This window comes from Rhinolophus sinicus, linkage group LG05 (genome assembly GCF_036562045.2).
Source record: "Rhinolophus sinicus isolate RSC01 linkage group LG05, ASM3656204v1, whole genome shotgun sequence".
In the NCBI taxonomy this organism is placed as follows: domain Eukaryota; kingdom Metazoa; phylum Chordata; class Mammalia; order Chiroptera; family Rhinolophidae; genus Rhinolophus; species Rhinolophus sinicus.
The window spans coordinates 165,351,182-165,375,352 of NC_133755.1; the positions used below are offsets into that span (position 1 = coordinate 165,351,182).

Here is a 24,171-nt window from a genome sequence, read left to right on the forward strand (position 1 = left end):
AGTTCTGTCCTTAACTGTGTTGAGATCAGGAAGTTGTGTAAGTCAGTTTTGGTTTCAGCTATGTCTGTCTTTTAAATATTTCAGAAATCTGTTTCACATTTCTGATATTCATTTGTTTCTTTAAAAATGCCTTACATAAGCTTTTTATTAGGTTGGTGCAAAAGTAACTGTGGTGTTTGCAATTGTTTTTAACCTTTTTAAACCACAATTACTTTTGCACCCACCTAATATTTTGCTTATCTAAGCATGTTTAAGAGACTGAGACCATGTCTGTTTTGCTTACTGAGCTAACTTCATCCTCTCATATTGCCTGGCACATAGTAGATGCTCACTAAATACTAGTTGGATGAACACATGAAAGTCTCTGTCATAGTAGCCCATGCAAACACATGTGTCCTGAGAGATGTGGAGAAGAACATCAATCCCACAGTCTATTTGATGAATATTACTTAAAGCTAGTTAACAGGGTACCCAAGTTGGTTTGTAAAAATGAAATAAACCTGACAGCTGCCATCATTTCTATGCTGTGGTATATATTTTGGCTACAGAATTGAGATATTTTAATATAATGTTAAAATTTAATTATGATGAATGCTCAGCAGAAAGTAGAATTGAAAGTTAGGATATTTAAAATTGTATGCATTTCATGGTTTCTGGGAATTATTGTACATGGATAGTGATAATCTGTGCATAAAAGGATGAATAAAGTTATTCTTTCGGTATAGAATTTTCTGTAATTTTGATCCAATAGGAAGTTGCACACTGATAGGTATAATGTAAGGTATTCACTTTTTTAATTGAGGTAAAACTGGTATATAACATTATGTCAGTTTCAGGTGTACAACATAATTTGATCTTTGCATACACTACACGGCGATCACTTCAATAAGTCTAGTTTCCATTACCATGCAATTGACTCCTTTCACCCATTTCACTCAACACCATCCTCTTCCCCCTCTGATAGCCACCAATCTGGTCTCTGTATCTATGAGTTTTGTTTTATGTGTTCATTTGTTTTTGTTCTTGTAGATTCCACATATTAAGTGATGTTATAGGGTAGTTGTCTTTCTCTGACTTATTTCACCTAGCGTAATGCCCTCAAGTTCCATCATGTTTTTGCAAATGGTAAGATCTCATTCTTTTTATGGCTGAGTAATACTCCATCATATATATGTACCATATATGCTTATCCATTAATTTATCAATGGCCACTTAGGTTGTTTCCATATTTTGGCTCTTGTAATAAAAGCTGCATTGAACACAGGGGTGTGTATACCTTTTCAAATAAGTGTTTTTGTTTTCTTCAAATAAATACTCTGAAGTAGAATAGCTAGATCATATGGTAGTTGTGTTTTTAAATTTTGAGGACCCTCCATACTGTTTTCCATAGTGGCTACCCCATTTTATGTTTCTACCAAGTATATGAGGGTTCCTTTTTCTGTACATGCTTACCACACTTGTTATTTCTTGGTGTGTTTTTTTTTTATAATAATCATCTTAACATGTGTGACGATATCTCATTGTGGTTTTGATTTGCATTTCCCTGATAACAGTGATGTTGGACATCTTTTCATGTACCTGTTGGCCATCTGTATGTCTTCTTTGGAGAAATGTCTATTTAGATCCTCTACCCATTTTTCAATTGGATTACTTTTTCTTTTGCTATTGAGTTCTTTTAATTCTTTATATGTTTTGGATAGTAAACCTTATCAGGTATATGATGTTTCAAATATTTTCTTGTATTTAGTAGGTTGCCTCTTCATCTTGTTGATGGTTTCCTTTACTGTGCAGAAGCTTTTGAGTTTGATGTAGTCCCACTTGTTTATTTTCGCTTTTGTTGCTTTTGCTTTTGGAGTCAGATTCAAAAATTCAACGCCAAGATCAATGTCAAGGAGCTTACTGCTTATGTTTTCTTCTAGGGTTTTATGGTTTCAGGTCTTGCATTCCAGTCTTTAATCCATTTTTAGTTAATTTTTCTGTATAGTATAAAATAATCTAGTATCATTCTTTTGCAAGTTGTTGTCTAGTTTTCCCAATACCATTTATTGAGGGATTGTCCTATCCCCATTGTATATTCTTGGCTCCTTTGTCATAAGGCACGACGCAGGGCATGACTCTTTTGCTCCTTGGGGAGATGTTCTGTTTTGTGAAATCCCTCCTGATTGTGAGTCACCACACCAGGCGTGGGGTTTTTGGCCAGCCCACGTCTCTACCCCACCTACACATGTCGATGTGGTCCTTTTATTCTTTGTTGTGGTGGAGCTAATTTTCCGGTATTTTTCAGAGGGAATAGGTCCATATGTAGTTGTGTGTACGTGGAAGGAGGTTAATTTAGGGTCTTCCTACGCCCGCATCTTGAACCATCTTCATGACATATCCACTTTGAAATAAAAATTTTCATTATGTTAAGTGAGTTTGTTTCCTTGGCCCTTTTTTTATACAGTAAATGCAAAGCATGTAACTCATACTTGCCTGAGGTTCTGAGTGAATATAGGGCATTGATATTCTGTCCCTTGAGTTATATGAATAATAGAGAAACTGATAATAGAATGGTTGTGTGGTTTTCAGGATCATTTTAGATCACGTGGTCTGCACCTGTTTCTTAAGGGGTACTAGCACCTGCTCCTACACCCCATTTGCTTTCAGGAATCATGTCACTTAACTGAGGAGCAAGAGTTCTTCCGTATGTGTTCCTGTATCTGATGAGAAAATAAAACAAACCCCACCATCATTGACAACCAAACCGAACTGCTGGGGTGGGTGTGGGGAAGGTGTCTTACCTTTGTGAGACACTTATGAGGGTGATGTTTGATGGATGTTTATTGAATTAAAATTGTTCATCTGCTCCCAAAAGAAAACCTAGCCACTGACTTTTAAACATTGAGTCTTAAAGATGGTAGTCCTCAGGCCGGCTTAGTCACTCCCAGACTCTTTCACAGTCTCCGGCGTGTGTGGAATTGGGGTGACCACCTTGAGATCTTAAACACGGAGATTCTCTTCCAGTTTAGAATTCCCTTTCCCTTTCCAGATTGCTGTTGGTGTTCCTTTTTACCTGAATTCACCTACACCAGACGTTGGTGGTTTAAAGTACAGTGGGGCCAGCCCTATGTCCCTGCATCCCGAGATATGCCCTGACAGGGAGAAGCCCCAATGAATTCCTGTGGTTTACCAAGGAAATGTTCTACATTTCACAGTGCCAAGATAAGTTCTTCTGAACAACATGTTCTCTGAAATACTGACAACCTTCTAGGCTAGGAAAGAGTCTGCAAGAATATGTATTAGACTGGTCATTGGTTGCTTGATATAGTTATTCTATATAGTGGTAGTAGATGGTGTGAAATTTTTACTTTGAATGTGAAACAGTTCTGTAGCATTTGATTTCTTCTTCTCCCTCTCTTTTTTTCACCAAAGAGCATAGGTTGCTGTCATACTCCGAAAAAAGAGATTACAATAAAAGAACTGGAACAAAAGTGATTTAAAACCCCAAATAATATAGTAACGTACCATTGTTAGTGTTCACTTATGATTATAGATGAGATTGGTAATAAACTGATAATAGGACATTAGCAAATACACTATTTATACAATGTTTACCAAATCTACATTCGTTTTTGGAGTGAATTAAAATCACAGGACGGACAATAGTCGGTAACATACACAGAGTGCTTACTCTGCCAGGCACCGTTCTAAGAGCTTTACATGGATTATCTCATTTAATTCTCTCTACTATCCTATGCAGCAGGTATTACACATGGGAAGGATAAGGTATGAAGAAGGTGACTACAAAGAAATGTGATATAAGCAGAGATTTGAAAAGCACTCATCTATTAGGAATTGCCCTCCCTTACTGATGGGAGCCCTGAAATCAGTAAGGTAACCCAGGCTAGGCCCTGTGGTGACAGAGCTGGGATTTGAATATCTTCCCAGGCTCAACACTTGACCACTCTCTTAAAATTCTGTATGTAGATGTGGAATTCTTAGCAGATTCTGCAACTCTGAAAGAAGTGTCCTGACTGCCTTTCCCACTCCGAAAGATTAAGAGGGCCATAATCAACTTCTGAGGTTCCTGAGAAACCTAGTTCACATCCCACCAATTTTTATGCTTTTTAGTGTAATAGCAAGAAATGACTGTTGTCCAGTTTGGGATGACAAAGGAAAGTTTGGACTATGGCAGTGGAGTCATGTTTGGAAGTTGCATTTTGCCTGCCCACTGTTCTTTATTTTGGTGATCTGAACAATAGACTTGTGATACACTTAGAACTATCTACCTCCATTTCAAAACTGGCTCTTCAAGTTTTCAGCACCTTTTATCAGACTGAAACTCAGCCAAGGTTAAAACTGCCCGGTGTCTGTGTGCTGTCCGGCCCACACTGCTCCCGGGTTCCTATTCAGCATTAGCGCCTTGCGTTATAGCACAGTGTCTGCAGAGCCTTCTTGCCTGTGAGATAACCTTTCCCTAGGTTGTCTTTGGTGTCTTCTCCTCAGTATGGTTATGACCACAGTCCTCAAAAGGAGAGGAAGGCTGTCTATCCTCAGACATGTGGAGAAACACTTGCTCCTTTTATGTGTATGGTTTGTGGTAACATTGGCATATAATGTGAGTAGCATATTGTAAACTCCTACTGCATCAAAATCAAGGTATGTAATTAGGCAGTGCTCACCACGTGGCTGATGTACATGATCAGGGCAGTTATTTGGTATGCGCTGCTTATAGTTGTGTTTTAAAATTGTAGCCATAAGCTTTTGTTTTACATGCACGAGCATTTACTTTCCAAAAATTATGATTTATCCATGATTCATGGCAGTCTCCTAGGTTCTCTTTCAAGAAGAATACACATTATGGGGACTAGAGAAACCTAAGGAGGAATGTGACAGTTAACTTTGTCAGTATAACAAACCACCACCAAATCGCATTGTTATTTCTTATGGTTGTGAAGATTAAATGAGATAATCCACATAAAGCTTCTGCAACAATATGTGGCAGCAAGTAAGTACTAGGTGGTTCTCTCACTGGGCTCCCCTGGGCTCAGTCATGCAGCTGTAGTGGTGGGTCACCTGGGGGTTGGCCTTTCTCCCCATGTGCTCCTCATCGTCCAGGAGACTAGCCCGAGCTCCCTCACATAGCGGTTTCAGTGTTCCTACTATGAAGAGAGGGCACGCCCTGATGTGCTAGTGCGATTTGAGCCTCTGCTGGCATCATGTTTTCTACTGTCTTGTTGGTCAAAGCATGTCTCGTGGCCAACCCAGATTCAAAGGGTAGAGAAATTGATGCAACTTCTCAATCGGAGGTACTGCTAAGAATTTGTGGCCATTTTTTTGCAGTCAAGTATAGTCGGCCTCTGGCAAAATGTATTCACATTTCTCTTACAAGAAAAATATGCTCACCCTCACACTAGGGTTCCCAGAAGTCTCATCCCATTACAGCACCAGCCTCTAAGTCCAGAGGCTTCTTCATGACTTTCATCCCTTCTGGATCCAGATAAGACATCTCAGATACAGCTCTTCAGCTGTGGATCGTCTTGGTCCTGAGACCAAGTAAAAAGACAAATTATGTCCCCAGACACACCCAACATAAATGCTGAAATAGGCAAATGATAACCAAAATACGTAACCCATTAAAAAACAAAACAAACCCAAGATGCACGAGCAGGATGCAAACAGCAACGACAGGTCCACAGCAGCTCTATCCAAGTCCACACGGGTAGGTCCCCCGACTCCTGGGCTGGGGGATGTTCCTTGGTGGGGGCCCGGTTCTGCTCCCCAGGAGTGGCTCACTGCTTTATAGTTCCCGCTGCTCCTGGCTCCATCCTCTGAAACATTCTCCTTTCCCGTAAGGAATGGCTTCTTTTTGCTTCTAAATAGCTTCCTTGGCCTAGTTCCTGCTCAGAGAAAGTCAAGTACCCAACGGCCTCTTTCTCCTTTGAATGGTCTCTGTCTCTTTTAAGTCATGCTCTTGTGCTTGTCAGTAAAATTCTTAAAAACTCTGGATTTCCTAAGAATTCTAGAGGATCCATATCCCTACAACCCACATCCACAGCAATGTTTTTTCCAAGTCAAACAGATCTCTCTCTCGTTTGGGCTGAGGGTCAGGCTGCTATGAGACAACACGTTCAGGTGTCTCAGAGCCCCTTTTGACCAGGTGAGAAGGTCTACGGGGCACCACAGTAAGTTTTCTTCACTCTGAGGTCATTTCTTACTATCCGAAGCTTTTCTTCCAGCTGAAGAGACAGGAGAGGTAAAACGTTTTATTTTAGAATCCCATGAGTTCCGATTCTTCTCTATTTTCTCTAAATAATGCTTATTAATTAGGTAATTCATTTTTCAGCTCGTGTCTCTCTTGCAGAACCTTATATGCAGCTAGAAGCACTCAGTGAACACTCTCAACATTCTGTCTGGAGACCTTTGCAGCTAGATCCAAAACTCCTGTGTACACTTCAATCTTTCATGCTGCCCCGGGCAGCAGTTTTACCAATTGTTTTGCTTCTGCATAACAAGGGTTGCCCTTTTTCCTGACTTCTGTACAGTTTCCTCATCACTTTTTCCAGCCTCCCCTAGCAGTTTGCACACCATGTCCCCAGTTTTTGTTAATAGTTTTCTCCCTGCTTTTCACCTGCTGCCTGGTCCCAAAGCTAATACTGCATGTTTTGGGATTTCATTACAGCAGTGTGCTACCTCTAGGTACCAATTTCTGTATCAGTTAGTTTTTGCTGCCTAAGACACTGCTACAAATCTTAGTGGCTTAAACAACAGTGATTTGTTATTTCTCACCATTCTGCTGATTGGCTAAGCTGTCTTCTGTTGGTACCTCGTGGGCTCACGTACCTACATTTACTTGATGGGCTGGGTGGGGGCTGGAAGCAGCTGGGATTACTGACTGCCAGCCTCATCCTCCCGCAGGAAGCCCAGGCTTCTACATGAAGTGGTAGCAGGGTTGCCAGTAGCAAGCCCTTGTGCACAGTGCCTTTCAAGCCTCTGCCTGCAGCACGTTTACTAATGTCCCTTTGACCAATGCAAGTCCCAGTCTCACGGCCACACTCAAAAGGAGTTAAGAAATAGTCTATACCTCTTGATTGGGGAAGCTGCAAAGAATGTGTAGTAAATCTTTTTCCAACCTTCCACAAAGGTTATATACAAATTTAGGGGGAAAGAAAGGAGCACTTAGGAGGTCAGGTCAGGAATGTGGGATGTGAATTGATGGTTGTCACATCGTGGAAACAATCTAACAATTTGATGCTTTTACAGTTCTGATACTATCTGGTACTAAAATGGTAAAATTAATAGCAATCATTTATTGAGGTTCTAATATATTCCAGGCTCATGAAATGCCTTACACATATTAGAATGTTATCGGTATAAATGGAAATGTCTATTCCATAAGAGGTTTTTTTCCCCTCTTTCTAATAACCCTCTTTCCGTCATTAAGTGTAGGTTACTTAAGTACAGGGAACTTCTCTTTCCTCATCTTTAAAATTAAGCCACTGTGCAAGATAACCATTAAAGTCTTTTTCCGCTTCTCTGATTTTACTCAATGTAATTATTGGATTGATTGAGGAGGGAACACAATGAGTAGCTTCCCTTTACCCACCTCATTTCCATCCCAGTTGAGATATAAGAAGGAAAAAGCAATCAGAGGCCAAAGTGTTACTTTTGTTACCAATAAAGACAAGGTTACAGGACGTGGCCTCATCGGTGGCGAGCTGTGCTTTATCTTCCTGAATCAGAATTAGATGGGCATCCCCTCCCCAGTACCTGACCTCTCCCATTCCCTCCCGGGAGCAGAGCAGAGGAGGACACGGGTTTTCTCTGGCGAGCCCACTTCTAAGAGAAAGACAGAAGAGGCTGAGCTACCATGGACAATTTTTCTTTCCAGAATTACCAGTCAGATAAGGAATCCATGCCCACTGGCAGGAGGAGGTGGGAAAAGGCACCTACAGGAAGGAAACGTCAGAGTGGGAAAGACTGTTTCTTCTTCACAACACTCCATCACATCCCCTCAGCGCTTCACACAGCTTCAGTGGAGGACTGAGGGGGCAGGACATCAATATAGGATCTGGACCGATGTGACCTTGGTTCCCAGCCGCCCGTCTTACTAATGGGATGGATTGGATAAGAACTTAACTTTTCTGGGATCCAGTTTTTAGTCAATTGAAAATTACCTTCCCCTCCTCACAGAGTTACTGTGAACACTGTTGATGCTTTGTACAAGTGTGTCTATCGAATGTCCAGTATAAAGACTGGCTCATACTGGACACTCAGTTTGTCATTGAAATTAGTTTTGCCTCCCTGGCTTCACTTAGGAGGTCTGATTCTAGAAGGTGCCGACCCACATATAGCTCACCATTATTAAATGCTTGGTTTTTATCTAATTTCTTAGTCTGCCACAACCTGTGAGAAGAATGGGTGTATGGAGTACACTCAGGAGCAGTATATGGAGATAACTGACGTACAGTTTGACATTTTAACCCTGAGGGAAGAAAAACATTGTAAAACAAAAGTATCATCAGTCACACAGTTCATAGATGTCAATAATGACAATGTGAGTCATCAATGAATTATGTGCAAGGTCCTCTGTTGAAGGAAGCAGTGAAGTACTCGTATATCACTGCATTTTAGAGCAGGATTTCCAACAAAACATGAGTGAACACCTTTCACATCTGAAGGGAGAAACTTCAGTTAGGTAAAAGTCCCTGACATGGAAAAACCTCATGTGTTCATGACGTAGGATAACTTAGGTTTTTCTGCAGCCAAAAATAATATTTTTTCCCTTGAAGAATTGAAGAGGAGTAGCCAGCCAACAGGATTAGAATCGGTGGCTCAAAGGACTTTGTCTAAGAAAAACAGGAACAGAAAAATGCATGTTAAAGTTCTGTGAGATTGTCCGTAACTGGTCTTACGAGTTGGAAAAGAAAAACTCACTAATGAGTCTGGAAACTCTATTGATTTCTCTTTGAAAACAACTCCATGGAACCGTTATGAAATGTAAAATTTGATAAAAGATACATGTTTTAAAACCGGACCCCAAATTAATTCTTTGTCATTCTCCCTTTTTACATGCATTTCTTCTATATTTTCCAGCCAAAAGCTTGCTTCATATTCCAGGACCAAAGCCAAATCAGATGTAACATACAGCAACAACTGTTTTTGTTTGTAAATGCTAATGCAGATAAAGAGTGGAAAACCGTGACTAGATGATTTGACTCTTGGCCCTGGAGCGCCCCTTCTCTTTACATTCTCCCTTAGCAAGCTCACCTGCTAGCATTTCCTCAGTTATCACTTCTCTGCCCCTGACTGTAAAACTTCTACCTCCAAATATCACTGCTGTGATATTTCAGCACTCTTGGGTAAGTCATAATCACAGTGAATCTTTATTATAAGAGAATTATCTGTGAGCTTTAATAATTCTGTGGCCTTTTGGAAAGTTGTGATGAGTGACTGCTTGATTTAGTGCCCTAATAATTGAAATATCACAGTGTTGGCATAACTCTAACATGAAGAAATTATTCTGGGAAAGAAGGTAATGGTCTTAAATGGTGAAAAGATTTCCATGTGTTTATCCAGATCTAGGTTATTAGATGCTAATAATTGTCCCAAATATAAGACCTCGATTAGGGAATGCTGTGGTCTGTGTTCGTCCCCCAAGTTTCATACGTTGAAAACCTAATCCCCAAGGTGATGGTATCTGGAGGTAGGGTCTTTGGGAGATGATTAGGTCACGAGGGTGGAGCCCTCATGAGTGGGGTTAGTGCCCTTAGAAGAGACCCCAGAGAGCTTGCTTGCTCCCTCTGCCATGTGAGGTTACAGCAAGAAGATGGACATTTACGAACCAGGAAGTGGGCCCTCACTAGACACAGAACCTGGCCATGTGGGTACCCTCCTCTCCGACTTCCAGTCTCCAGTAATGTGAGAAATAAATTTCTGTTATTTATAAACTACCCAATCTGCGGTATGTTGTTTTAGCAGCTCAAATGGACTTAGATGGGAATAAGTTCCCCGTAAGAGTAAAGATTTCAGAAACCTTTTGGGGGGGTCTCAGGAAAAGCAAGCCAGTGTAGCTTTGTGGGTCACAGATGGGCTCTCAAATCACAATTTCTGGATTCAGATCTCAGCTCCGCATTTATTAACTGTGTGACTTTAGGCAGTGGCTTAAACTCTTTAGGTGTCAAGTTTCCTCACCTATCAAATGGGGATGAGGCTAATTCACCTTATAGGGGGCTGCACAGTGCTTGGCGCGTTGCACATGCCTAGTAAATGTTAGCTGCAGAACAGAAAGTGTGGATCTAATATAGGAGTAACTGCTTTGACTTACAGTGGGTTTCTGCAGAAAGCGCCCAAAAGCATGTTGCTCTAAGTAAAATCCCAGCTGCCCACTGGCTGTTTATTGACTATATATATTGGACTGCCTTCTTCTCTTCAGATACTGGCAGAAAATTCTGATTGAGGGAACTGAAAAATGAAAGTGTCCAGAGCAACAAATAAGAAGAGTGATTGAAAAGTGGAGACTGCTCTTTTAGGTTAGAGGTCTCCCGCTCCCTAACCCCCCAAATGCTTTGGAAAAGCTCCTTCCTGCTTTGTTTTAGAAGCAAGAGGAAACAAGAGACATTTATTATTATTTCTTCTAGCCTCAGATTTTTATAATTATAATCCATCTCTATTAATACTCTTCAGATTCTCAATTGTGCTTTGAGTGAACCTCAAGAAATTGAACTGTTACATGTGCTCTTGCCAATGTATTTTAGAGCCAAAACAAGTTTTAATTTTGTTTTTTAATTAACTTGAGAGCAGCAAGAAGAGAACACCATTTTTTTCAGCCTATAATTTTTAGAAATTCAAAGAATGCCTTCCCACTCTTCGGTATGTTATTTTTTAAAATCCAGAAATGGAGCAGAACACCAGGTTTCACTCAGTTGAATGAAATTATTATTTATGGGTCTGAATCAATCTATTTAGGAAAGTGTGTACACTCATTACTCTTAACGGGTTTTGTTACTATGGCCTGTCCTAGAAAGTAACTGCCAAACTACTGTGACACAGGACCTGTGTGGTTTCCTGGCCCCTTCCAGACGTCTGTGGTGATGCTTGGCAGGAGGACGTGGACGAGATGGTTGGGAAAGGTGTATTCACGGTGACCACACAGGGCTTTGCTGGTTGTACCCAGCACAAGGGTACCTGGTCACAAGGAGGAAAGGGGCTGGAAATCTGTCTATGCCCAGTTCACCAGGCTCTGCATCCTGGGGTTCATCCACCCAGAGGAAGGGGCACTCTTCTAGCTTTCACGAAGATGTCATATGGTCCCTACTAAGGCTCATGAAATTGCCATATGGACCTGTTGTGGAGCTAGGCATAAAGACACGTTCAGATTTGTGATCATCATTTTCTTTTAAGAAGACTTAAAAAATTAGTATAAAATCAGGCAACATGGATGGAGTATGAGATTATTATGCTAAGCAAAATAAGTCAGACAGAAATAGTCGAGAACCATCTGACTTCACTCATATGTGGGATATAAAACTGAAAGCAACAAAGGAACAAGACAAATAAATGAAGAAACAAAAACTCATAGACACAGACAATAGTTTAGTGGTTACCAGAGGGTAAGGGGGGAGGGGGGTGGTAAATGAGGGTAAAGGGGGGTCTAATATATGGTGATGGCAGGAGAACTGACCCTGGGTGGTGAACACACAATGTGAGATATAGATGATGTAATACAGAATTGTACACCTGAAATCTATGTAACTTTACTAACCATGGTCACCCCAATAAACTTAATTAAAAAATAATCAGGATGTGGGAGATAGAGATGATAAAATCTGAAAATCAAAACATGGGTACGTCATTCCTGAGATAGGGGAGTCACGCTTGCGTGTCCTCATTTGGAACATATATCTCGGGGCAAGATCTTTTTAGTTTCACTAATAGCGGAGTGTGTGTGTATCCAAATGTGTACTTTATTTCCTATTGAAACAAGAGTACTAAACTTTCTGCACTCGCATTACAGAGGAATAGTCTCTACAGTATTTCTCTGTCATAAATACAGGAAGAAGCGCTTCCATACCTTTGGGTTACTTCCCTTCCTATGATCCACAGGGTCATCATCTTACCAACCTCACATGGTTTGCACATCGCCCTGCTCTGCACTGTGTATCTCCATGTCTGAAGTTTCTCCTGACTTGTAAAAGTACTTTCACATTTTGCTGTGAGACAGGGAACGGTTCTGTTTCTTGGTAGTAGGCAAAATTTGCTTAATGTAGAACAATGTATGGATTATATAAAGACCTCCTTTTAACTGAATTCTCTCTTTAAAGACCATATCTCCAAATATGATTACATTCTGAGATACTGAGGTTACGGCTTCAACATATGAATTTGGGGAGGGGTACGATTTAGCCCATAACTCTGTATGAACAATTTTGTTCTTGTTCCCCTTTCATTAAGTAGGCACAAAGCCTCTCTTTTATGATCAGAAATATGACTGTGCATTGTGTTTATAACTAGTTCCCTTAGAAGCAAGTAGGGAACGACAACTTTCATGGTTGTTCTTTGGCGAACCCAGGGTATGAGGTGTTTATGTAATGAACCCCACTCAGTGATCTTTTGAGATAGGTACAAACCTGCTTTTCAAAACTTTCTTTCCCTATATTTCTGAATCTTACCCTATCAACTATTTGCTCATCAAGCCTGCCCCAACCTGGGAACTATTGTATGTTTCGGAACTGCATGATGTTTATGAATAAAAGCTGCCACAATAAGTATCTATGGAATGGGTCATAAATTTGAGCATGCATTAGAATCACGTGGAGATCATCCTAGACTTCCTGAATTAGAAACTCTAGGGGCCCAGGCAGCTCTCTAGAAGATTCTGGTGCCTCCTAAAGTCTGAGAGCCACTGAGCTACCATCAACTGCCTGTCCCTTTATTTTCTCTTCCATAAAATCTTATTGCCCAATGAAAGAAGGCAAGGCTTGCACAATTTCTACTTCCTTCCCAGTGGGATCTAGTTCTCAGGACAGATGATGTGCGTGCCTAAAAAGAAAATTCAAAAGCAGAAGCAGATTTCTGGTAGTTGGTTGTAAATTTTCTTTGGAAGTTTTCATCTATGTGTGAGTCAAAGGGGGATTTATTTTAGCAACTTTATGAGTACAATTTACTCAAGTTTATTACATTATTCTTTATCACAGTGACACAGGAAGGTCAATAGACTTGTTTGCTTTTTCTTTTTCATTCACCATAGTTCCCTTTCTAGAACCTCACAGTTCAGAATCAAGCTTCTGGATGTGTAGATTAATTTGATGTTCTTTCTGTGCCTGCTTCTATATTTTGATATTAACTGCAGCAAGGAATACATCTTAAACTTTTGGGGGACATTCTTAGAAATAGCAGAGCCTCTTGGCTGACTTTCTGTGGTAGTCTTCCTGATGCGTGCTCTTGGCAACCAGGAGACTTTCTGGGTCATTGGGACCAACTGCTCTGGGGATGGCCTCGGCCGGGACAGGTGGGCAGGAAGGTGAGGTAAAGCCACCTTCTTGTCTACAGCTCCATAGAGAATCTTCAATTCCACACGCTGTTCCTTTCTTTCTCCTCACCAGATTACAGACATGAGCCTTCACATGAGCTTAGGCCTTCACCTAATTTAGGACCCATGACTTTATGGTTATCAGGGCTTGAGAAAGAATGACCATCTCTGAACATCTGCTTCCAAGGCCACTTTCTGTATTATTGAAGTGTGACTTTTCTCTTCATACTGTGAATGAGATGATTCCCCCAAAATAGCTTTTTCATGGCTTTAGGAGAGCAACACAGAGTATGGCACCTGTCTAGGATGAGTGGGAAGCCAACAAGGAGATCCCGAATGTTCTGGTGTGTGGTGCTGGCCCTTAACCACCCATTACTTTCCACTGTAGTGCCTCCTAAGTCTTGGCCAAGATGCAAGGAAAGCATGTATCACCTCTTCTTCCCTTGTTCATCAATATTTATCCATTCTCTGTCCCATCTACTGGTTGCATGGTAGAATAAATTGTATACTAAGTTAAGCATATAGATACAGCTCAACTCCATACTAGCTAACTAAGGTACTTTCCCCAGGTTATGTAAGATGGTAACCTGGCTGAAATGCCTACCAGCCCCGCACCAGGTTCCCCAGCCCAGGGAACCTGTGCTGGGAGAGGCGTCCCCATAACCTCTGGCTTTGAAAACCAGGGAGGATTACATCTGAGAGAGACGAAGGGCTGTAGAAGACCAATACACTGTTCTTAAGGGCTCACCCACAAACTCACTCCAAGCTCCAGTGTAGAGGCAGCAGTTCAAGAAGCCACTGGGTCCTACAGGGAGGAATTTAATTGACTAACTTTCGGGTTAGGGCTGGAGGGACAGGGGTCAGTGATAACTCTGGGGATAGAAGTGTTGGAAAGGGCCATTCTTCCATTGTTGCACTGTCCTTCCATCTGGCTCGCCCAGCGCAGGCAGGCGCCAAATCTGTCACTCTCCATTAACCTGGCTAACACCGTTGGCCATGCCTCAGCGTTCTTCTGAGATTTTGCCCTGCCCAACCCACTTTCCCTGGCTAGATTTAATCCCAAGCATACAAACCCTCCATAAAAACTGTGGCCAACTTGGCTCATATTATAGCTCCTACCAAGCAACTCCAAGGCCAGCACAAGTGGCAACTGGCCTCAGCTTGCATTGCAGCCTTTCCCAATAAGCCATCAGCCTGGCACAAGTGACAGCTGACCTTGGCTTGCTCCATAGCTCCTACCAAGCGGTCCTAAGCTCAGCACAAGCAGCAGCCAGCCTCTGCCTGTACTGGATCCCCTCCCAAGAGGCTCCAGATCTGACACACCTGGTAGCCAGTCTCAGCCCACACCAGAGCCCCACCCAAGCAGCTCCACAACTGACACACCCAACAGGCAGCCTTGCCTGGTGGTTCCCAATTAACCAGGTGGTATACAATGGCCCGCTATGCAACAATAGAGTAGATATGAGGAACCTGGAATCATGGTCGCTGACTCTTATATATGGCATCTTTGTAACTGAACAGACTCATTTACACATGGGGCATTATCATTTGAACAATTAACAAATGTATAATGTGCATTCAAGTTGTTCACCAAGTAGCTGCAATTGTATCTAAAAGCAAAAAGTAAAACAAAGGGAATAATTAAGATCTCCAAATTTGAACTTGCTACTAAGGACCAAAAAAAAGCTACTTGTTCAGGATTTCTCAAACTGGATATGACTTCTGTGTTGTAAAGCTGATGGCTAATCCAAATTTCAATTATTTTTCAACTCCATAGTCAGCTTTGGAGCTTGAAAAAAAACAAGAAACAAACAAAGATGATGATTATAATGTGATGAAGATCCTATTCAAACAATTAAAATAATAGCTCATGCAAGTTGTGTCAGTGATTTGGGATTCTTTTCAATGGCAGATTTATCATTAATGGTTAAAAAGAAAAGAAAAGTCAGTTTACTAGCTGGATTTAACATCTTAATGTGCTGTTAAACACAGTACCTGGTCATCTGGTGAAGATGGCAGAGAAGGTAAACACTATGCTTCCCTTCTCCCATGACCACCTCAAAATTACAACTAAACTACAGAACAACCATCATTGATAACTGCCTGAAGACTAGCTGAACAGAGAGTCCCAAAAAGATGAACCCAAAGAGGCCCACACCAGGAAACATCATAATTCAAATTCCAAAAGTTAAATATAAAAAGATAATCTTAGAAGAGGCAGAGAAAAGCAGCTACCATGTTTCCCCGAAACTAAGACCTAGCTGGACCATCAGCTCTCATGCGTCTTTTGAAGCAATAAATATAAGACCCAGTATTGTATTACATTATATTGTATTGTATTGTATTATATATTATATTATATTATATTATATTATATTATATTATATTATATTATATTATATTATATTATATAGAACTGGTCTTATATTAAAATAAGACCAGGTCTTACATTAATCTTTGCTCCAAAAGACGCGTTAGAGCTGATAGTCCGGCTAGGTCTTATTTTCGGGGGAAAATGGTAGTTATAGACAACGGATTCCCCCATAACATTATCAGCTGATTTTTCAACAGAAACTGCAGGCCAGAAACAAATGGCATAATATATTCAAAGTGATGAAAGGAAAAAAGCCAACTGAAAATAGATCATTATTCAGAACTGAAGGAGAAATAGTTTCCCAGACAAGCAAAAGCTAAAGAAGTTCATCACCACTAAGCCTGCACTATGAAAAATATTAAAGGGACTTCTTTAAGCAGGAAAGAAAAATCCAGAAGTAAAAATAAAATAGAGAAAAGAAAAAACATCTCACCAATAAATGGAAAGACATTTTGTGTGTGGATTGGAAGAATCAATATTGTTAAAAAGTCCATATTGCCCAAAGCAATGTACAGATTCAGTGCGATTCCTATCAAAATTGCAACAGTATTTTTCACGGAATTAAAACAAATAATTGTAAAATTTGTTTGGAATTACAAAAGACCCTGAATAGCTAAAGCAATATTGAGAGAGAACAAAGTGGAAGGTATCATGCTCCCTGGTTTCAAACTATACTATAAAATTACGGTAATCAAACAAGTATGGCATGGGCACAAAAATAGAGAACCCAGAAATAAACCTATGCTTATATGGTCAATTAATCTATGACAAAGCAGGCAAGAATATGCAATTGGGTAAAGACAGTGTCTTCAATAAATGGTGTTGGGAAAAGTGGACAACCATACAGAAAAGAATGAAATTAGACTACTTTCTTACACTGTTGTATACAAAAATAAACTCAAAACGGATTAAAGAGTTAAATGTAAGACCTAATACCATAAAACTCTTAGAACAAAACATGGGCAGTAAACTCTTTGACATTGGTCTTAGCAATAGTTTTTTGGATATGTCTCCTAGGACAAAGGCAACAAAACCAAAAATAAACAAATGAGATGACATCAAACTACAAAGTTTTTGCACTGTGAAGGAAACCATCAACAAAACAAAAAGGCAACTTACTGAATGGGAGAAGATATTTGCAAACGATATATCCGATAAGGGTTTAATATCAAGACATATAAAAAACTCATACAACTCAACATCACAAAAACAATCCAATTTTAAAAGTTGGCAGAGGACCTGAATAGACATTTCTCCAAAGAAGACATACAAATGGCCAATAAACACATGAAAAGATGTTCAACGTCACTAATCAGGGTAATGCAAATCAAAACTACAATGAGATATCACCTCACACCTGTCAGAACTGCTATTATAAAAAAGACAACAAAAAATAAGTGTTGGTGAGGATGTGGAGGAAGGGAACCCTCATGTACTGTTGGAATTGTACACTGGTACAGCCACTATGGAAAACAGTATGGAGATTCCTCAAAATATTAAAAATAGAACTACCATATGACCCAGCAATTCCACTTCTGGGTATTCATCCAAAGAAATCAAAAACATTAATTCAAAAAAAAATATATATATATATGTACATATATATATGTGTATATATATATATATATATACACACACACACACACACATATGTGTGTGTATATATATATATATATACACATATATATACATATGTTAACTGCAGCTTTATTTACAATAGCCAAGATATGGAGGCAACCTAGGTGGCAATTGATAGATGAATGGATAAAGAAGATGTGGTATATATACAATGAAATATTTACTTAGCTGTAAAGAAAATGAAATCTTGCCATTTATGACAACATGGTTGGATCATGGTTGGAGGTATTATGCTAAGTGAAATAAGTCAGGTAGAGAATGACAAATACTATATGATTTTACTTATACGGAGTCTAAAAAACAACAAATGAACAAACAAAATAAAACAAATTCATAAATATAGAGAACAGACTGATGATTGCCAGATGGCAAGGTGGTAGGAGGTTGGGCAAAAAATGTGAAGGGGATTAAGAAATACAAACTGGGACTTATGAAACAAGTCATGGGGGTGTAATGTACAGCATAGGAAATACAGTAAATAATATCATAATAGCTATGGTGACAGATGGTTACTAGACTTATAGTGATCAATATGTAAGATACATAAATGTTGAATCACTATTTTGTACACCTGAAAATAATATAATATTGTATGTCAGCTATAATTAAAAAACTAAATTAAAAAGAAATTCCTGCCAACTTGGAGGGCAAAAAAAAAAAAAAATGTTCTCAGTGGTGTCATTTGTATTTCCTTGTTTAATGGTGGAGTCCTTCATGACTCACTTTTATACATTTGCTGAAGATAGTTGAGTGATTAGTGGGGTGCTCTGGAGCCCAAATGTTCACTTACTGGTGACCTTGGGTAAATTCCTTAATCTTCCTATGCTCGCTAACTCTGATAATGCCAATGCCCACTTCATGGAGTCTGTATGAAGATTAAAGAGGGTATCACATGAAAAGTGCCTAGAAATTGGTTACTGGCATTAAAGTAAGCACCTGATACATATTAGCTACTCTTATGGAAAAAAATACGGGCATAGAGAACATTATTTTGCCTTGCTAGGCAGGGAAATTACAACCACCCTTATAAAAACATGGAAATTCTACTTGAGCTGCCAACTTATTTCAAAAAGCCATTAAAAGTGGGTAAATATTGGTGCTGTGTGATGGATAAATGGCAGTGTGTTATATTATTGCTATTAGGCTTGTGTATGATTGAAATTTTCCATATAAAAAAAATTTTTTTTTAAAGCAGCTTTGTTAAGGATGCTTACCACTGGTACCTTGGGGAAAACTGTTTTTCATTTCTGATTCTTTATCTGTGCTATGCTATGTGATGGCTGCCTAGGTGTATGTATTCTTTCTGCTCGTCTCTCCTACTTACTAAAATGACATTAAACACTTAACTGTTTCTTTATCCCTTTCACCTTTAATATCTTCTATTAGAATATATCTTGCTTTTTCCCCCTCAAACGTTTGTAAGTACTGAAGTAGGTATGTATCAGTGATACTGGGCAGAGGAGCAAGGAAATTTCAACTTCCAGATTTTATACTTCCTTACTAGATTTTTGTCTTTGTGTATTTTGTTGTTGTTTTACTTCAAAAATGTTTTATTTTTATAACATTTTTAAGAGAAAAAAAACAAACTAAACCATTATTTATATGCTACTATTTTAAGAACTGTTTAATGTACAGGACTGAGAGGCTTGCCACATTCTGAAGCAGTTCTGGAAATCCTCTTTCGTGAATGTCTTTAGTTGCACTGTCGTGGCTGCCTCGATGTCCTGAATTGATTAAAATCATTTACCTTTCATGGTCATTTTGACTTTGGGGAAGAGCCAGAAGTTGCACGGTGCCAGATCCAGTGAATAAGGTGGAGAAGGACACCCCATAATATTTTGTTTGACAGAAATTGCCGTATCAGAAGCAATGTGTGACCTGGACACTTTCTGTTGTGATCACAAAATATGGTGAATGCTGCTGCCGAGTGTCATCCACTGAAAAGGCAGAGATCTTCAATACTGGAAGCGGTGCATCAAACCTTAGTAACAGCATGTGACAAGTTTCAGCTTGTTCGGTGCAGTCAGTTGGGTGTGAGCTATCATTGAGAGAAGGTGTGTTTTAAAGTGTGCCGTAAACCATCCTCCATCATGACAACGCTCCGTGTCATACATCGTTTCTGGTATATGGCAACTTCTGTGAAATAAAAACATTACACTGTGTCCTCATCCACCTTATTCACTGGATCTGGCACCGTGTGACTTCTGGCTCTTCCCCAAAGTCAAAATGATTCAGGACATTGAGGCAGCTATGACACACCACTAAAGACATTCACAAAAGAAGACTTCCCGAACTGCTTCAGAAAGTGGCAAGAACAATGGGATAAGTGCATCCGAAGTGAGAGGGAATATTTTGAGGGGGATTAATGACAATGTGTCTTTTACTGTAATACATTTTTTTTATTTCAACATTCACCGTATTGTTTGATCACACATCATAAAATAGACAACAGTTAGAGTTGGCCTGAAAGCCTTGAAAGTTGACTCTCTTTATTAAAAATCTTTATCTTTGCAAGTCTTTTCTAACTATTCTTTTTCATTTTTCTGTCTGTATTGATTTGTAATTATTGGAGAACTTAAAGCAAGAAAAAGAGATTGGTTCCCAGTGCATTCTAAAGCTTTTAATTGCTGATTGAGTTCTGGGCACCTATAATATTGAATTGCAGAGGCCTACAGGCTATAAAATACAACTGTGTTCATGCCTGAATCACATTATTCCTTTACTTGTAAGCAAAATGCCATAGAACATTTAGCTCTTTTAGTGCATTTTTTACCTACAGCCAGGACTAAAGAATTGGGAGTGGTGAGCAGAATGTTTCTTTATTTTAAGCTTCAGTTCTCTCAGTGCAAATATTTGACTCTCACCAGAGGAGTTTAACCTCAGTATCTCTGCTTGCAGGCAAAATGAAGGACCGGCTGTCAGACCTTCTGGAGTTATCCAAGCAGTATGACCAGCACTTCCCAGATGGGGATATTGAACTTGACTCTCCCCACGAGGACATCGAGTTTGAGACGGACCACCTCCTGGAGTCCTTGTACCGAGATATCCAGGACCTTCAGTATGAAAACCAGCAGTTGATGGTTGATGTGAAGCGGCTGGGAAAGCAGAACGTCCGCTTCCTCACATCCATGCGGCGTCTCAGCAGCATCAAGCGAGACACCAACTCAATTGCCAAGGACATCAAGGCTCGCGGGGAGAGCATCCACCGCAAGCTGTGCGCCATGAAGGTTCTGAGCGAGGAGGCGGAGGCCCAGCATGGCCCGCACTCGGCGGTGGCGCGCATCGCGCGCGCACAGTACAGCGCGCTCACCCGCAACTTCCAGCGCGCCATGCACGAGTACAACCAGGCGGAGATGAAGCAACGCGACAACTGCAAGATCCGCATTCAGCGCCAGCTGGAGATCATGGGCAAGGACGTCTCAGGCGACCAGATAGAGGACATGTTCGAGCAGGGCAAGTGGGACGTGTTCTCCGAGAACCTCCTGGCGGATGTGAAGGGTGCGCGGGCGGCCCTCAACGAGATCGAGAGTCGTCACCGCGAGTTGCTGCGGCTCGAGACCCGCATCCGCGACATTCACGACCTCTTCCTGCAGATGGCCATGCTGGTGGAGGAGCAGGCCGAAACCCTGAACGTCATCGAGTTCAACGTGGAGAAGACCCTCGACTACACCGGCCAGGCCAAGGCGCACGTGAAGAAGACTCTGGAGTACAAGAAGAAGAACCCCTGCCGGACCATCTGCTGCTTCTGCTGCCCCTGCCTCAACTAACAGGCTGGCCTGGGCCGTCACGCGCCGTCCCAAGGGGAATGGGGGGGGGGAGCGCACTGGGAAAGACTTGGGGGCCCTCTTCATTGGGGTGAGTTGTCCCAATCCCTGTGGACCTCAGTCTTTAGAGAAAGAATAAACTCCAGGTCCACGAATTTCAACCCAGCCCATGCTTGGGAAGATGGGTGATGCTGTAGGATGTCTCTTCAGTAAGGGCAGATACCGACTGAAGTTGTGTGAGGTCATGAAGCGGCACGTTGTGCCCTGGCGCCCTTAATGGGAGACAAATAAAGAACTGATGTTATACAGCGGGTTGTAGTATAAATGTCCAAGACATGTTTGCTCATGACATTCTGGGAGGAAGTCAGTTCCGCATTGGCCAGTAGTGTGCACTCATTAGCAAAACTTCAATTCATTTGCGCTGTCCTGAAAGTGCCTTGGTTGTGTTCGGTTTCACGTGAAATTGGCCTTGGGAAAAATTGTACATCTTTCATTTCTGATTCTTCATCTGGTTTGTGCTGTGTGATTCCTGCCTAGATGTATAACTTCTTTCTGCTCATCTCCCCTACTTACTAAATCACATTTAACACTCATTTTTTCCTTACGTCTTCACTTATACTATCTTCTATGAAAACATATTTTGGAATTTTTTTCCAAATATTTTTAAGCACTGAATATTGAATGAGCACTCGAAGGATGTATCAGTCACATTTTTATATTTTTTTCATAAATAAAAATAATTTAAAATTTACCTTTTTTACCTGATTATTATGAATGCACATATATATGTAACTGTGAAGTACTAATATTAACTAATAGTGTACATAATGACTAACTGGTTTTAGCTTTACTTTTGTAAATAAAGCAAAACACTTTTACTGGTTATTAGTGTTGGTTTTCTAGTTTTGAGTTTATCTTACTCTCATCTGTATCTCCAGTCCAGTTTGAGTCAAAACTTTATTTTGAACAACTCTGTTGGTTGTACTGATAATGACAGATGTCAAAGGCTGAAAATGCATACAGAGCTAGCGATAACAAAATAACATTCTTGGAAATATTACTTTTGTTTCACTGTGGACCATTCCTTTCATGTATTGAAATGGAGTAATTTAAAATAAAATAATCCTGTTTTTCAAGTTAGTTTAATAAATGTTACATTATAAATATCCCTTTTATGTATTTGTGTCTTGACCATTTAAATCTTGGTCAGTTTACTTTTTCAGCTGTTGTTTTAAAAAATTCTTCTACTGGCTGCTTAAGGCTGCAAAACATCTGGATGGAATTCTGAATAGAGAAGGAAAAAATGAAAAAAATCACATGGGGGTGTCTTCCTTTCTCTTCTAAGTTACAGTAGTTTAGTAAAATCATCATGTTTTGGAGATTTGGTTTCATTTGCAAACTTTGTAATGCCCTTACCCACGTTTACCATGTTTCCTGTCTTCTGAGTCAACGCTGAACTCTTTCTATCCATTATTTAATAAATGAGTGAATTTTCAGTTCCTGCAGACAGTGAAATATTAAAGGGAGTAGAAAGAAGAGTGTGTGAACTGTTTGGAACTCAGTGACTAATTTTCTTATGACCGTGATAATCTAGCCCTGCACCTAATTTTAATTTCATGGTTAAATATGAGAATTGTGGAAACCAAGTCCCGTTGGATTCTTCTCATATTTCTCCCAATTTCTTTCTCAGCTAACTCCAGGGATGTTTCACCTTTGATCTAATTTGACCTAATTCCTTTCTCCTAAAAAAAAAAAAAAAAAAGTCTTCACATAGCTCCATTGCTATGTCTTCCTGAAGAGAAGAGATATTGTACATAGAGACCGCCAGCTAGTTTCCACAAGAGAGAATAGTTCATGCATTTGACTTGTTTAAACCCATAAAACATTTTCTTTGCTTAGAACCATTCATGAAAGTAAAGGAATTTGCAGGCTCTGTGTATAATATTTTTAAAATTCCCCATATTTCCATTGGAGAATTAGGTAAAAACTGTCCTTTGATATACTTAGAGATTAGTGAATTTTTGCCTATAAAAAGGCAAGAATTTTTCCTGCTTTTTAGTGAACATCTAGGTGTGTTATAGTGGCTGAGAGCACAGATTCAGGACCCGAGTTTCCTGGTTTAAATGCTGACTCTGCCTCATGCTAGCCATATGACTTGGCACACTACTTAACTTGACTATCTGTGCCTCAGTTTCCTCATCTGTAAAATGGATACAATAGGACCTACCTCACAGAGTTGTTTTAAGAAGGAAATGACTAAATATGTAGAAGAACTTAGAACAGCCCCTGGCACATGCGAAGCACAATGATCCTTATTGTTATTATGCAACTTTCTTGTAGACTGAGAGAGCTGTTACTGAAGTAAATGAATAGTTATTAACTTCTGAGGAAAAATAAATGCTTACTCTTCTGTTAATAGTCTTTAATATGTGGAATAAAGAAATCAAGACCCTATCTTCTTTGACTATTAGGGTGTTTTTTCCCCCTATAATGAAAAACCTATTTTCATCATGGCATTTCTATTCCTTCTTATAGCCAAACATAGTCTGAAAAAAAAAAAAAAAAGGAGATGTTCCATTCCAAGAACAGTTAAGCCAGAAGCAGCTGTTCTGCTCAATTTGGCAAGTGCTTTCCCCTGATTCTTCCCAAGCTGTGAGCCAGGAAGCCCCAGAAGTAGGTCAGCTGTGGAGGCCGGGTCACAGGAGACCCAAGGGAAGGGATCAGTTGGCTTTTCCCATATCCTGCCCTGTTTCCCCAAAGCCCTTCTTGGCTCTGACTGCCACACCAAGCTGTGGGTGACACGCTGGCTTTTTCTTTAGGAAAGAGTTCTCCAGCGCCACCAAAAGATGCTGTCGAGTTTGCTGTACCCGGCCCCATAATGCTCT

At 40.2% G+C, this 24,171-nt stretch overlaps 1 protein-coding gene across 4 annotated transcripts in view; it reads left to right on the forward strand.

Annotated features, from left to right (window-relative positions):
* STX11 (syntaxin 11) overlaps positions 1 to 22,452 on the forward strand; it is a 69,573-nt gene extending 47,121 nt beyond the window's left edge. For all 4 annotated transcript variants that reach the window (XM_019744502.2, XM_074333682.1, XM_019744503.2 and 1 more), the window contains one exon: positions 20,421 to 22,452. In XM_019744502.2, the coding sequence (XP_019600061.1) occupies positions 20,421 to 21,289 (869 nt within the window). In that variant the 3' untranslated portion in view covers positions 21,290 to 22,452. The remainder of the gene's footprint in view (positions 1 to 20,420) is intronic.
* Positions 22,453 to 24,171: the final 1,719 nt, after the last annotated feature.